This window comes from Stenella coeruleoalba (genome assembly GCF_951394435.1).
Source record: "Stenella coeruleoalba genome assembly, chromosome: 7".
In the NCBI taxonomy this organism is placed as follows: domain Eukaryota; kingdom Metazoa; phylum Chordata; class Mammalia; order Artiodactyla; family Delphinidae; genus Stenella; species Stenella coeruleoalba.
Window position 1 is genome coordinate 109,073,455 of NC_137153.1, and position 15,385 is coordinate 109,088,839.

The 15,385-nt window shown below is 36.6% G+C and overlaps 1 protein-coding gene across 2 annotated transcripts in view; it reads right to left on the reverse strand.

Moving 5' to 3' along the window:
* Positions 1-740: 740 nt before the first annotated feature.
* MEGF9 (multiple EGF like domains 9) overlaps positions 741-15,385 on the reverse strand; it is an 83,278-nt gene continuing 68,633 nt past the window's right edge. Inside the window, exons 4-6 of one of the 2 annotated variants that reach the window (XM_079927836.1) lie at positions 6,864-7,007; positions 6,151-6,321; positions 741-4,276 (exon numbers count right to left, since the gene is read on the reverse strand). In XM_079927836.1, coding sequence (XP_079783962.1) covers positions 3,825-4,276; positions 6,151-6,321; positions 6,864-7,007 — 767 coding nt within the window. In that variant the 3' untranslated portion in view covers positions 741-3,824. Of the gene's footprint in view, positions 4,277-6,051; positions 6,322-6,863; positions 7,008-15,385 lie in introns of both variants that reach the window. The other variant, XM_079927835.1, reaches the window with a different exon arrangement.

Below are 15,385 nucleotides of genomic sequence, written 5' to 3' on the forward strand. Positions count from 1 at the left end.
AATCAGTGTGTTCTTCCTGCTTCTCCCCTTGGCATAATCACTGGCTCGGGGCTGAAGGGAAAGCTTGCATTAACCTTCCGTTACTCCCCTGCACACACCAAACTCATTTTAGCTTCCAAATTCCTATCAAGATGATCATAATAGACCAAAGGTTCTTCGTGGATGAGGCCAGAAATGCTTTCTTTGCTCTAACAGATTACATTGGGTTGCTTTTTACTTCTCTGACATTTCTGTCAGAGAGCTTTCCGTGAGATATATAAATTCAACTCCTTCCCACATACCTCAAAATATAAGAACCTGGGAATGTTCATGATAAGTGGTGCTATGTTCACCATATGCGCTACAGAAAATACAGGTCCAAGGTGAATGATTTAATGACCCAGTCCAAACTGAGACTGTCGGGAAGCAGTACTGTTGCTTCAGCTCTCTGGCTCCAGAATAGCACAAGAAGGACGAAGTGTCCTCAAGGCACTCAGCTGACCAAAATGAACTAGTGGGTCAGTGAGTATTGCTTTAATGGTCAATTTTCTGGGAATATTGGGGCTAGAGAGTAGACGTATAATTTGATGCTTCCACAAATCCTCTGCCCCCACATCTCTCTCCTCCCATTCCACGTCCGCTCTGTTCTCCTCTCTTAAAATCCAGGTATCCCTAAGAGTAACACACTAGATCCATAGGACCTTAGTATAAATGAGGTTTAGTTTTTATTATCATTTTTCTCTGTAACTGGAGAAATTCCATTAGAAGAGACCTCTGGGAGGTAGAGGATGGAGGGAGGGAGGGAGGGAGGGGAAAGTAAGGGAGGACATACATACTTAGCAACACTACCGAGGGCATCTGTCAGAAATGCGGAAGGGCTTACTAAAATGAATTAATGAAGATAAAAGTATCACTTAATAGCAATATCTGTCATTCATCAATAAGATTCATACTAGTCTTATCTCATTTGAAAATAAACGCATTCCTAATCCTTAGACAAAAATTCTTCCAATATTAGTCTTTCTAAAGGACGTATGGGATCCTGGTGGTAAATGCCGTAGTTCATGGGGATCATGCCTTTAGAGAAATGACTATTGTACAATGCATTCCATACTGGTTTCCTAGTCTGATTTTGGTGGTAGATCACTTCATGATTGATTTCATTTTAGAGCAAAATTATTTCCACCAGCAGAAGCATGGGACACTAAAGAATATTATTTAAAACAGATTTTAAGACCTTAATTTTTTCCATCAGGACAAATTGAGAACATGACCTAGGAACTGTTCATAAATATTCAAAGGTAAACGTTCTTTGTGGTTCAGTTTTTGCAATATCTTTTAAAGTGTGTTTCATGGAATCTCTACATGGCCAGAATCCAGACTATTTGGCTTTGGCTCTTAGATCCCAACAAACTCTTTCTTTCTCTATTCGGTTAACTTCTGTTTAACAAACGCTTATTTCTCACCATCCTCAATCCCTGGCTTGAGGAGGTAGTAACCTAGGGGAAAGGCAGGTATGTCACTTTACACAATTCCTTGGAACTATGCACTGCACAGTCTATACACGCGTATGTGCCAGCTGCTGGGGAAATCAGGTTTCCTTTCCCTGTTTGGAAGGATTAGTTCACTTTAATGAAGCACAAACTGGTATTTTAATTTTCTTATCACCAATACTGGCTTCAGAGAGTAATCCTCCTGTGTTCTTTCCACAAAGTCCTTCATGGCTGTATGGCCCTGGATTGTACCTCGTACTTAGAAAAATTAGAAACGTTCACAGATGGGCTCTTCCTCCCAGCCTTCTTGTGTTCATGGCTGGGCAATTTCTGCACAAGCATATGGTTGAAAGAACATGTGCTTCAGAGTTAGGAGTCCTGATTCCAAGCCTAATAATGACATATTATATAGCTTTGAACAAGACATTTAACCTCACCTATAAAATGGGAACAACAATTATTCCTCAGGGGCCTATGGTGAGGAACAAAGGACACATATATAGAAAGATGCTTTGCAAACTGCAAAGGGCTATAGAAATAGTAACTAATTTTAATGTAATATAATCTCTACTTTCACGAACCATGGCCAAGTATTCGGAGCACCTAAGGTTAATAGAAGTAGATTACCTGCCTGTGCATCCTCCAGAGCATCATCTCCAAACCCTGAGAACAACTACAGAGGGATGTGACCACATTCCAGGTTCTTCTCGGGGGAAGTTAGGCAGAGTTACCAACTTGGATTTCCGAGGTCTAATCTTTGTGTTTTTTTTCTAACCACTTGACAGTTTGCTCTCCTTCCTAATAAATATCTATATTTGACTTCTGGCTGCTTTTCTGGCTTGCTTAATCTACAATCTGTCAATATCATAATTAGATGAGAGCAAAGGTAGAGATAGCCTCTAAGAAAAAACTGCATCTAAAAGCAAGGACCAACTATAGCCACTCAATTACAAAGCTACCCTCTAACCAGACAAGAAGATACAAGAACTGTAGCACTGCAGAGAGATGGTACACACCTCATGGCATGTGAGTGACAGGCTACGTTCAAATGTAGGAAGTATTTTGGGGTGGGGGGGAATACAAATATTTCACAGGCATGATATTTCACAGGGGATCCCAAGTAATAATGATGGCTTTTCTTTTGGAACTAAAATATTTCTAATTCCTTTGGAAGACTATGTTTTACATTTTAAAAAATTCTTTAATGAGAATATATTCTACATTAATCTATGTAAAATATATAGAGGCTAATGTCTAATCAGGTGAGTAGTTTGGAGAGTGCAGCCTGTGTCCCAGCTTAACAAACACTGTCTGCAAAATCTATTGCTTGAATCTATAGGAAGCCAAGACCATAGAACTCTACTTTTAGATTGAAAAGGGAAAGAAAAATTAGAAACATCCAACCTCATGAATTTCAACAGTGTCCAAAGAGGGACTAAAAATGACTGGTGCTCACCAGAGTCCCAGCTCTAGCAATATTGCCATCTATTTTACAGTATTTTAACCCCATATTTTCTTTTTACAACTCCATTAACTGCTGTACAAATAAATTCCAGATGATAAAATATGACATGATTTTTTTTACAAATAGATACAAATACAATGCTGCCCAGATATTCTATATTAACTATATACACCTTATTTCTCTAGAGGCAGGAATATTCCTTAATTTTAGACAACTTATCATTTATACTGAGACCCCAAGGAGGGACCATCAGCTTCCTGCTCCCAGATGTTGCCTCCCTCTCTCTACCATTAGAAGCTTATCCTGTGCTTTAATCTTATCATTGAGCAAGAATTCTGGAAGGAAAAATCAAACCCTTCTAAAGATCTTCTTGGGACTTTTCTGCCCCTATTCTGGAAATAATCAAGGTTGTTTATTGTGATACAGCCCAAACATCAGCTTTTCCTCAATGAATATCACCCCTGACCCCTCCTTTAAAAAAATGTGTTTCAGGAATGGAGATGAAGTCTTCTGGCAGTCCTTTCCCCCTCCACATCCATCATCCTGTTTCCGCTGGTCTGATAAACACTTCCCCAGAAGTCTGTTTGGAGGTCAAAGTGGATTTGGGCTGCACTCTGCGGTTCCGCCTTTCTATACTCCCATGTGGTTTGGTACAAAAATAGACTTTACTTCAAGTCCTTATTGTCAGTGACTGCTTCAGATCTTCATGGGAAATCTAAGGGTAATAGGCTAAGTACATTATAAATTTGTACCTGAAAATTTCAGATGCACTATATGCCTTTGCTTTCTCATCTCAGTGACTCTACCCAGGCTTTGTTCGGCCCAGGCGCTGATGCTGTTTTAGTAAGCACTGCGGTCTCACAATCCAGGAGAACAGCTCTAGCTCCTTAGGCTTTATAGTTATGTATTGGTGTCGTCAGGGTCAGTTGCCCATTGGGAGCCACTTCATTGCCATCATCTTCCAACAATCCTGACACATCTGCATTGGGAATGCTGTCATGGTAGCTGCTGAAACTGATATTGTCTTCTTTCAGCTCAATGGTCCAAAAGGGGGCGTTGAGTTTCCGGTTTTGGTACTCCCGGTACATATATACGGCCCCCACAAAACCCATCAGCAGCACCACCACGATGATGATGACTGTCAAAATGATGATGTTAAACTGGGTCCATGATACATCAGCTAAAGCTGATGTGCTATTTTCAGCAGAGCTTACTGAAAAGATAGTCTGCAGGGCTGTAGGGGTAAATGTACTATTTATAACAGGGGTGGGCACTGATGTGGTCAAAGAGGCATTGGAAACCAAAATGGTAGAATCTTCAGGTGTTGGAACAATAACTTCTGAAAATAAAAACAGAGAACGAAATGTAAAAGACAAAATATCTTGTTTTAAGAAACCATAAAAGAAATACACATGGGAGTGGAAGTTGATATGGGATGCTGACATGATACACTGCTTTACGGTAATGCAAGTTAAAAATAACTTTTTAAGAAATATCATGAAAAGAATCAGGGTCTAGAAAGCTAGATTATTACATCCATGGCTGTTATCCAAAGTGTATAATATCTATGCTAAAATCTTTGGGAAAATTCTAATGTTGGAGTTTTCCAACCTTCTGTACTCTTGAATAGATTCATACAAATTCCTAAAAAGGTAGTAAATATGTCACTAGAGACTTCTAAATCACTTGGTTAAAAATGATTTAGATAATAATCATTTGAACTAAGTTCAACATGTCTGATGGCATTTCATAAGGTAAAATTCTCTTCAATGGAGGCAAAAACAAAATAGGAAAAATTGTATTTCTAGTTACTTCTGAAAAACACATTTTAAATATCCAAAGTTGATATCAGCCAAGACAGAAAACAGCCATTGCAAGCATAGTGATTCTTCCTTTATGTATGTTATAGCTATTTTATAACTAAGGTACTATACTTTGTACTTTTAATGCAGCATAGCTCAGTAGAAATACCAAAAGCTTTGGAATCAAGTAGAACCATGTGGCAATAAATAAGTCAGTTAATCTTTTTAAAACTGAGGTTCCTCATCAATAAAATGGGAATAATGATATCTACTTTGCAGAGTTCTGGGGAAGGATTAAATTAGATAATGTACTATATGACATTATCACATTTAATGTTTACAGTGCTTGGCACATAGTAGGCACTCAACAAAATGATTACTATTAACATTACAATTCACTAAAGTCAGACACATCAATCTATCCTAAAAAGAAGCATGTTTTACATTTCCTAATAACTAATAAGAAAAATCATCCCAGTCCTGTCAGCTAAGTATGGACAAGGTATGCCTCTAGTGGGAAAGAGAATTGAGTGACAGGACCTCCAGGCTAATGATAGGGTTCAATCTGAGCTTTTTAGCCTTGATAACAGCAGAATAAGGGTATCAAGAAAATGGCAGAAGGATAACCCTTGCCACAGACCAACTGCCTATCAACCCAGTATTCAGCATCTGTCAGAATATCAAAGAATGGTTTATAGAAGAGCATGGCCTAATCTCTATGACCTAATAAAGCCTGAATATCCCTAATTCATCCTAAATTTCTAATCATTAATTTTCATCTAAACCCTTACTGAACTTCCCTGAAAGAAACATTTTGCCATATAAATAACTTTCTCTTTTAAAAATTGAGGAATATTTTTACTGTTTCCTCCATCACACCTGGGAAAACTTAAGCCCAAAGTTAGGACAGAAGTTAGAATAAACCCTTGTTTCTCAGCTGGAACTTCTAACCAGATATAGGTTTCTACTTAAAAAGACCTTTGATGATCACTGGAAGTGATGAGAATACAGGAAGCAAAGGATAAAAGAAATGACAGGACTTTTAAAATATTTTTTAAAAAACAGATGAAGAGAAAATGTGAGAACACTGCAATGACTTTGTCTTGGTCCTCAGATTTCTAGAGTTGACTCTGGAGTCTCAGGAGAGCAACAGGAATAGAAGAAAATCTCTTTAGGCAAATATCTATCAAAATCTATTTCCAGAAAACTTCTCTGGTAGGATTGGAAGCTTTTACAAAGCTAAAAGTAGCTGTCCTGAAATTTTCACTGCTAGGTTTAAATATTAAATTTACAACCTTAGGTGAAGTTTTACCTTTCTTGATGCAATTTCCCTCGAGGTCTTGAACATAACCTTCTAGGCAGTTCTCACACCAAAACCCAGTGGTGTTATGGAGGCAGTCAATGCACTCACCACTCTCAGGCTTACAAATCTTTGGAGTTTTAACTGGGTCCACGTGGCCATGACACTGGCACTCCATACAGATGCTGTCAGAATTGTAATAGCCATTGTCACATTCATTGCAGTTCTGGCCCATGTAACCATCTTTACACCGGACACATTCAGGTTCCAATTCACCGAGTTCTGACAGAGAACATCAAAATAATTTAGTAAAATTTCAAGCTACAATTGAAAATGCAAAACTACTACTAGTCCCCCCACCAAAACAGTTTACACACCCTGCCTACTATCTCCTCCCAAACTTAAGAAACACATGGAATTCAAACTAATAATTTACACCTTATTTATTAATTGTCCAGTTTGTTGTGAGAATGATAGGGCCACCCAGAAAATCTATTTAGGTAGAGAAGGAAAGAAGTGTGCTTACATAAAGAATCTGAGTAATTGAGACGGATAGGCACTCAAAATTTTTTTATTCCTTCCTCTTTAGTCATGTCAGATGGAACAAAATACAGTTTTAACAAAAACTTCCTCATCCCTCCCTCATGTCTCATTTCACATATGTATTTGGATTTGATGCAAATTCCTAGAAAGGAAAACCTATACTGTTTTTATAACTCCCTTTCACCTACAGCATCTAGAACTTTATCAACACACTTTCTACCTATTGATAATTGATTCACTGATTTTTCCTCTAAAAATGAAGATTTAGGTTAAGGCCTTACTTATGATACAACTGCCTGTAGATGTCACTGCTGAACAAGGGCAGCGAAGACATTCTTTAGTGGCATCAGGACTCTGATAAAATCCTTCTTTGCATTCTTCACAATGATCCCCTCTGCTATTATCCTGGCAATTTAAACAAGCACCTAAAAGAAGCAAATCATTTCAAGAAGTTAAAGATTTACTCTGAAAGCACAGTAACTTTAAATAAATCATACCTGCAACCAAAAAACCTTAGGAGTTAACCAGAAAAAGTTATCCAACAGAGATTGCACAGAGTTCAGTTTCTACCCCATCTTATTTCTATACTAAACAGGCATGTCAGTTCTGTGTCCCCTACTAGATTGTAAACTCTGTAGGGAAAGTCTAGGTACATGACTAGAGTCGCAATAAACCCTTGTTGATTAACTGACTACATACCAAAAGCAGGCCAACAATTTGCAAAGAAAAAATAAAAACAACCTAAAGACCTATTAAAAGAAGAATAGCTAAATTGTATTATTTTAATAGTTGGGATACTGTAGTTAAATCAGTGAACTACACCATATGTATGAACACACATAAATCCTAAAAACAACGTTGGTTGAAAAAAGCAAATTGTAGAATGATACATAAAGAAGGAGAGTGCTTACTTATTTTGTAAAAATTGATTGACTGAAATAAAAATTTTTAAAACCACACTAAACAATACTAAGCAAATGGATACATAATACTCTAGGCAGATGGATACATACATATGCAGTAAAAATTAAATCCAGACTAAGAGGGTATAGGCAAGTTATATGCTGTTTGTAGAGGGAGGGAGAAAAACGAGAGCACGGAAGAAAACAAAGAGGAAGAATTCCGGCTCTATTTCAAATTTTCTATTTCAAATATATAACTACAAATATGTATAAATATTAAGCAAAATACCAAAGTGTTAATTTTTATTAATTCTGTTATATTATTCTCCATATTTTTTTAAGATTTTTTTTTTGATGTGGGCCATTTTTAAAGTCTTTGTTGAATTTGTTAAAATATTGCTTCTGTTTTTTATGTTTTTGGTTTTTTGGCCCTAAGCCATATGAGATCTTAGCTCCCCAACCAGGGATCAAAACAACACACCACCCCCTGCATTGGAAGGCAAAGTCTTAACCACTGGACCACCAGGGAAGTCCCTCTCCATATGGTTTTATATTTAAAAATTCAAAATAAAAATGAAAACAATTAATAAAGAAAATGAAAAGGAAGGAGGCAAGCAAAGTTATGTGTTTCTTAATAATACTCCTTTGGTTCCCTACCAGTAAGGACATTCTACAGGTACTGAAGCAGCATAACATCTGCAAACAGGAAACAAAAATGTGTAGAGTAATTTACATTCTACAAAGATTCAAAGGGACACTCAGAACTCCTATTACAGAAATGAATGAGTAAACTCTACAAAGAGATCTAGGAAGACAATGAAATTTTTACATGATAAGCTAAATATAGTTCAGTGCAAAAGTATCATAAGTAATTTTATTTGATTTCTTTTCCTTACTAGTGAAATATTTACAAAAAAGGGGAGCAAGAATGAGGCTGTGGAATAAAATGGTCTGACAACTGGAACAAGATTTGAAAAATCAAAAGAATGAAAATTATTAACATACATCTCAAATCTCAATTCTTATGTGATTACAGCAAAGTTCCTTGAAACTTCATGAACTTATTCAGAAAGACATTTTTTTAAGTTTATTATATGAACACTTAACTCTGAATTAAATCAAATTTGCATGTAAATATCACTTTTAATCATATAATTTGTTAAGGCCTGATAGTGTTAATGATGTATTTCATATATGTAACAAAGCAGTATATCCTCATACGTTGATAAACACTTAAGGTACTGGTTTCTTCGCAGATCTTCTTATATCCTGATCCCTCTTTAGCTGTGTATCATTGTGACAATAAAAATAGCTGAAAAATACACACTAGGAAACTGTAGATTTTGGCTCTAAAAATAAAATAAATGTCAAAGTGTTCTGCAGGTTGGAAAAGTCAAAACCTGCTTTATGTATAAAATCTGTCTACCTGCTCTCCCCCTATTAAAAATGTCCAACGGAAATAATTTTCAAGAAAAATTTCTGATAACGTCCTAAACTTTAATACAAAAAATCTCAAAAATTAATAGTTCTGAAACAGAATAAGGATGCATTCCAATAACATGCCATTTGCAATGTGTCAAGAAAAGGTCTTATTAAAAAACAGTATATATATATGCTTTTAATACTTTGCTCCTACTGTTAATACTTTGCTCCAATGTTACTGGACCTACATGCTTATTATTTTGGGGCTTTCTACTATTCTAGATAAGACCTTCAAATGTTTGTCGTTGTGCTTATCACAATACAGCTTCACTCTCCTAAACCATTTATATTAGAATATTTAATATTTTTTCCAGAAGAATTTCTTATTTCAATTTGTTTTAGGTCACAAGCCGCAATGAGAAATCAGTAAGAAAAAATAAGCCTACATGGTAAATATGTTATCTGAAAAGTAAAGGAGGAAACAAGTATAACAATAAAACTCATCAGTTTTTAAAAACTTATCACTCTACATTGCTTTAAAAATAGCATGCACATGGAACACAGCTATAGAAAAAGAAAATTAATAAATTAAAGACAGATAAGACATAAATACACCAGAATGCTAACAATAGTTGTGAGGGGCAACAGTCCTTTAAGTGTTTTTTTCCCCTCTAATTTTTAAATTGTCTCTAATATGCACTTATCACTTTTATTTTTACTATCTTAATTTTTTTCTGATTACAAAATTAATACATTGTAAAATGTATCAAATGCATATTGTAAAATATTTCAAAAGCTCAAGCAATTTTAAAACATTTCATGTACAAAACTGAAGACTGATTTTTACAATAAAAATAAAGATCATAACTTTTAAAGTCCATATAGAGCAGGAACGAATAATATGAATTTGCTTTTCTAACAGCTTACAACTCCTCCTTGGGAGGCAACATAACATAAGAAAAATGGTATGTATTTCATGTCAGATATGAGTTCCATTCTCAGCTGAACCTCTTACAGCTATGTGACCTTCAGCAAATAGCTTCTCTGAGTTTCACTTTTTTAATATGTAAAATGGGATAATAATTCCTTGCCCAAGGATTTAATGTAATGTAAACATTTCAGAGGGTATATGTAGATATTCCATAGGATATAATGCTTCAAATTCCTCCTCTACAAACTAGGAAAGCTTAACTAGATGAGATCTAAATTCCCTTTAAAATCTGAAATTTGAGAATCTTTCTTTTATGATAAATGACATATAAAAATTAGCTGAAGTGTAAATTTGTTCATTATGCTCTGCCTGGAACCTCCCAAATATAACAATACTGCCTTAAAATTCACATTTTCTTTGCTGAAAGATGGCCAAAGGAGCTAATCCAAAAAAAAGAATAAGTGTTTCCTGAAGATGATCTCATGCTGCTTGGCTAAGCATCAAAAAAATCTGGTGGGGGTAACCAAGAAAATAACTGGTCAAAGAAAAGAATGTAGGGTTCTTTTCCAACCAAATTCAGTGACAAAGCTTTGAAACCATAAATTGCCACCTGTAAAAAGCCTTTTCCTTATTTATTTCGTTACCTCTAGTTCACATATAAACCTGTCAGAAATGCAGCAAGGTACTTTGTTATAAAAAGAAATGCCTAATCTTCTCTATGCAACAGAAGACAAACTTCAACCTGTTAAACAGAAAGGCCAGCCTAAGCAAACAAGGGAGAGGGTAACAGAAGATAAGGTCAGAGAGAAAGGCAGAGGCCCAAAAAATGTAGTCATGGAAGGAAGTTTGAATTTTATTCCAAGAGGGATAGGAAGACTTTGGAGGGTCTGAGCATGCGAACGACATGATCTGGTTTTACATTTTTAAAAGATCACGCTGGTTGTTATGTGAGACTGGACTGTGGTGGGGTGGGGGTCAGAGGATGAGAGGACAAGAGAGAAGGCAGAATGGTCAGATGAGAGCGTGTCAAAGTAATTCAGAGAGATGACAGTTGCTTAGACAAGGATGATAGCAATGAAGGTCATGTTGAATGTCAGGCTGACAGAACTTGCTGACGGACTGCATCTGCAGTAAGGAAAAGCAGCAAATGTGACTCCTATGGTGCCAGCCACCAAAATGAAGAACACTAGGAGTAAAGCAGGCTCAGCTTATATAGTAAAATAAAGAGTTGTTTTGGATGTGTTAAGGCTACCTTGCCACTTAGAGCAGCGGTCCCCAACCTTTTGGCACCAGGGACTGGTTTCATGGAAGACAATTTGCCATGGACAGGGGTGGGGGGTGGGGGGATGGTTCAGGCGGTAATGTGAGCGATGGGGAGCGATGGGGAGCGGCAGAGGAAGCTTCACTTGCTCGTCCGCCACTCACCTCCTGCTGTGAGGCCTGGTTCCTAACAGGTGGCGGACTGGTACCGGTCCACTGCCCGAGGGTTGGGGATCCCTGACTTAGAGCATTCAAATGAAGACGTCAAGTGCACTGTTAGATCTTTGAGTGTAGAGATCAAGGGAGAAATGTAAATCTGGTAATTAGCTCATTTGGAGATGGCATTTAAATTAAATCCAAGGGACTGAATGAGATCATTTAGGGAGAGTATAAATGCAGAAGACAAATGTGTCAAGACAAACAAACCTCTGAGGCACTCCAGTGCTTATAGGTGAAAAGAAGAAGATCTAGCAGAGCTGACTGAGGAGGGAAAAAAAAAAAAACAGGGAAGTGTGATATCTTAAAACTAATTCTTTTTTTTTTTTTTTTTAATGCAGTACGCGGGCCTCTCACTGTTGTGGCCTCTCCCGTTGCGGAGCACAGGCTCCGGACACGCAGGCTCAGCAGCCATGGCTCACGGGCCCAGCCGCTCCGCAGCATGTGGGATCTTCTCGGACCGGGGCATGAACCCGTGTCCCCTGCATCGGCAGGCAGACTCTCAACCACTGCGCCATCAGGGAAGTCCCGTGTGTGATATCTTAAAGTGAAGAAAGTCACTGAGGAATGAAGGATGAAGGAGTGGTCAACTCAGTCAAGCTACTGACAATTCAAGGTACTCACCATGAGACACTATGAATACACGAAGTCGCCTTAAATTTTTAAAAAGAAGTACACTATGTGAACATAAAGTTTTAGCTTAAAAATGACAGTCCCTCCCACCTCCATTTTAAGGGAAGTATGTGTTCAATAAAGAAAATCTAGAAAAATACAGGAGAATAGAAACAAGATAAATATCACCCAAAGAAATCTGTTATTAAGATTTTGAATACTTTTCCTTGCATCTCTCCTTATATAGAGAAGTTTGGGTTTTGCTTTTTAAATAGTCTAAACATATGGCACATGTCATTGTATAACCTGCTTCTTTCACTCTCTCATGTCGTTATATTTCATTCTTTAAAACATTTTCATGGCAACATTAACAATAGTTGCCATTTACTGACTGCTTGTAATTAGCCAGGCACTGTATAAACATATAGCACTGAATCTTCACAACATCCCATTAGGCAGTTACTGTTATAATCCCAAATTTCTAAGTGAAAAAACAAGGCTAAGTAATTTGTACAATGTAAGTCAAGAGTTCACTTTCTGTGCTCTTATCATGTATTGCCTAGATAACATAATTTGCTTCATTCCCTGCTGTTAGAAATAGAGTTGTCTTATTTTTTAGAATTATAATTGCCACTGTGGTGAGCATCTTTGAACATAAAGCTTTTTATGAATTTCAAATTATTTCCTAAGAATTGATTCCTGGAAACAGAATTACTGGATCAGGGAAATATTTTTAAGACATATTTCTTTCCAAAATATTTTTCTCAATATACTGTATCATGAAAAGGTTACTTTAAAAATCTACTTCAATCTAAAACACAAGGTATAGATAAAGACTAGGCGGGTGGGGGAAATAAGAACTGCAAAAACACAGTAAGTGGCCACCAGAGGGCAACCGTATCACAACACTGTTGAAAAAAATCTTTTCAAAGTTTGAGACAAAAGGAAAGACTGATTTTATATTAAGCTGGCAGTTTTATATTATTTGCACTCTTTCACATTAGATTCCACTTTTATTATATTTCCAGAGAAACCATTTATTTCTTATTACTAGCTGCTTTAGAAATCATAACCATGAAAAGGATTTCTTTTGCCTTAAATTATCTCCTGAGCAAAAACAGGTTGGGATTTATGTGACACTAAAGAAAGCTACCTTGCTGCTGCAAGGAAAATTAGAAATGAGAACCAGCAATGTAGACTGCTTCCTGGTACCATAAATGACCTAGGGAGCAATTTAAATCAATTCAGCATGATGAAGCATTTCTGTTGTTATCCAGGATTGAAACTCATCTTTGCTCTGTAAGTTTCTCCGTTCATTTGTTCATTTATTCAACAAAAATTTAGCAAATACTTACTATGTGCAAATATCTTTACTAAATATCGTATAAAATGGTGAATAAAGCTGGTATGAAACTTACAATGTAGTGAATAAACCATATATGACTCATAATCACAAATAAATATATAATTACAAACTGTGATATGTGCTATAAAAAAAATACAAGTGTATATGAGACTGTATAATTGGGAATTATCATTTAGCCTGGAGCATGAACTGCTTTCTAATGAAGTCACTTTTAACTGAAGGCCTGAAGGAAGGATATGGTTTAATAAGGCAAAGGGGCCAGGGGTGGGGGTACAGGTATATTAGAAAGACCATTCTAGGCAGAGGAAAGATCATGTATGAGAATCTTGGGACAGGGGAACATAACACGTTTTAGGAGTAGAAGCCAGTATGACTGGATCACCAACAGTAAAGAAAAAGAATAGCACAAAATAGAACTGGCAAGTAGGCAGGGACCAGATCACATAATTGAAAAAAAAAAACAACACAATTTCTTCTAAATTAATTTGTTTCACCACAGACTACAGGATTAGAATGAAGAATACGATTTCAACACATTTTTCCAGGGTACTTTCTTTTCAAATATTCTGCTACCTTGGTCTCATAAAAACACTTGTACTTGTCAGACTAGTATGTTCTGATTTTTTTTGTTGGGGAAAAAAAGATTTCCAAGGAAGTATCTCTAATCCTTACATTTAGGAAAACTGAAGAGCAGAAAAGCTAATTGTCTTTAGTTTTAAATAGTTTAACTAAGTAAGCCTAGATGTGGTTTTCTTTGTTTTTATACTGCCTACGGTTTGCTGAGCTGTTTGAATCTGTGGGTTGATGTCTTTCATTAATTTGGAAAACTCTTGGACATTATCTCTTTAGATATTTGCTTCTGTCCCAATATCTCTCCCCTTTCATTCTGAGCCTTCAAGTACATTTATGTGAGACCTTTTGGCTATTTCCCACATGTCTTTCCTGCTCTGTTCTTTCCACTGCATTTTTTTTCTCCATGCTGCAGTTTGGATATTTCAAATTGAGCTGTATTTAAATCTACTAACCTTGTCTTCACTGTATACAATGGTATATAACCTTGTCTTCACAGTATATACTGTATACTTCTGTTAAGTCCATGCAATGAGGTATTAATTTCAGACATACTTTTCAGTTCTAGATTATTCTTTTGATTATTTTTTATAGATTCCAAATCTCTTGAAATTTTGCCTCTTTTCATCTATTTTGTCTGGTTTTTTCCTCTATTTTCTTAAAATATTAATTTTAGTTATTTTAAAGTCATTTTATGCTACCTCTAACACTTGGGTCATCTGTGGGTCTGCTTCCATTGTTTTTCTCTTTATTATTGGTCACATTTTCCTACCTGAGCATTGTCTAGTGTTTTGATTGCCAGACACAATGTACAAAGAACCACAGATGATTCCCCTATCCTCTGTTAGACAGATATAATGAGAGGATCACCTCAATTCAATCAGAAATTGAGATAGGTGGAGGATGGACTGCAATATTAATATGAATCAGTTCACCTACGGTTCATCACTACTTCTTGGTCATGACCCTCTAAGGCTTTTGACTGAAAACCTAGCAGGCATGTGTCTCCTCAGCTCTGAAAGACTGCAACAGATTAGTACTTCCCTTAAGTAATGTGAGCCTAAGTCCCACTCCACACACCTCTGAATCTGGCAATGTCTTGAGAGAGAGAGATGGTTGTATGTTGTAGCAGGTCCTCTCTTTCTAAAGAGATTTTGTCTCCTAAGCACCACAAGACTGAGAAATTTCTTTCTACCTTTTGGGACAGCCTTCCATCTCCTGCACAGTCAGCTTATGTCCTGTGGGAAAATTGGCCTTGTGTTTAGGGCTCCTCTAGTTTCCAATTCATCACGCGAGCCCCAAATGACTGCCAGAAGCTCTTCTTGTATCTCTTTCCTCAAGAAGAATTCTTTTACTTGGACCAAGCCTGCTCCTTAGTCTGTGCCCAGAATCAGCAATGTCCCTTGAAAGGAAAAAGGCTGGGTGATCATCAGCTTACTTAGAAATACCCTGTCTGGAATTTTAGTTCATATAGTTTTCCTTTCTTCCATGGATCTCCAACCAATATGATTTTTGAAATTTATA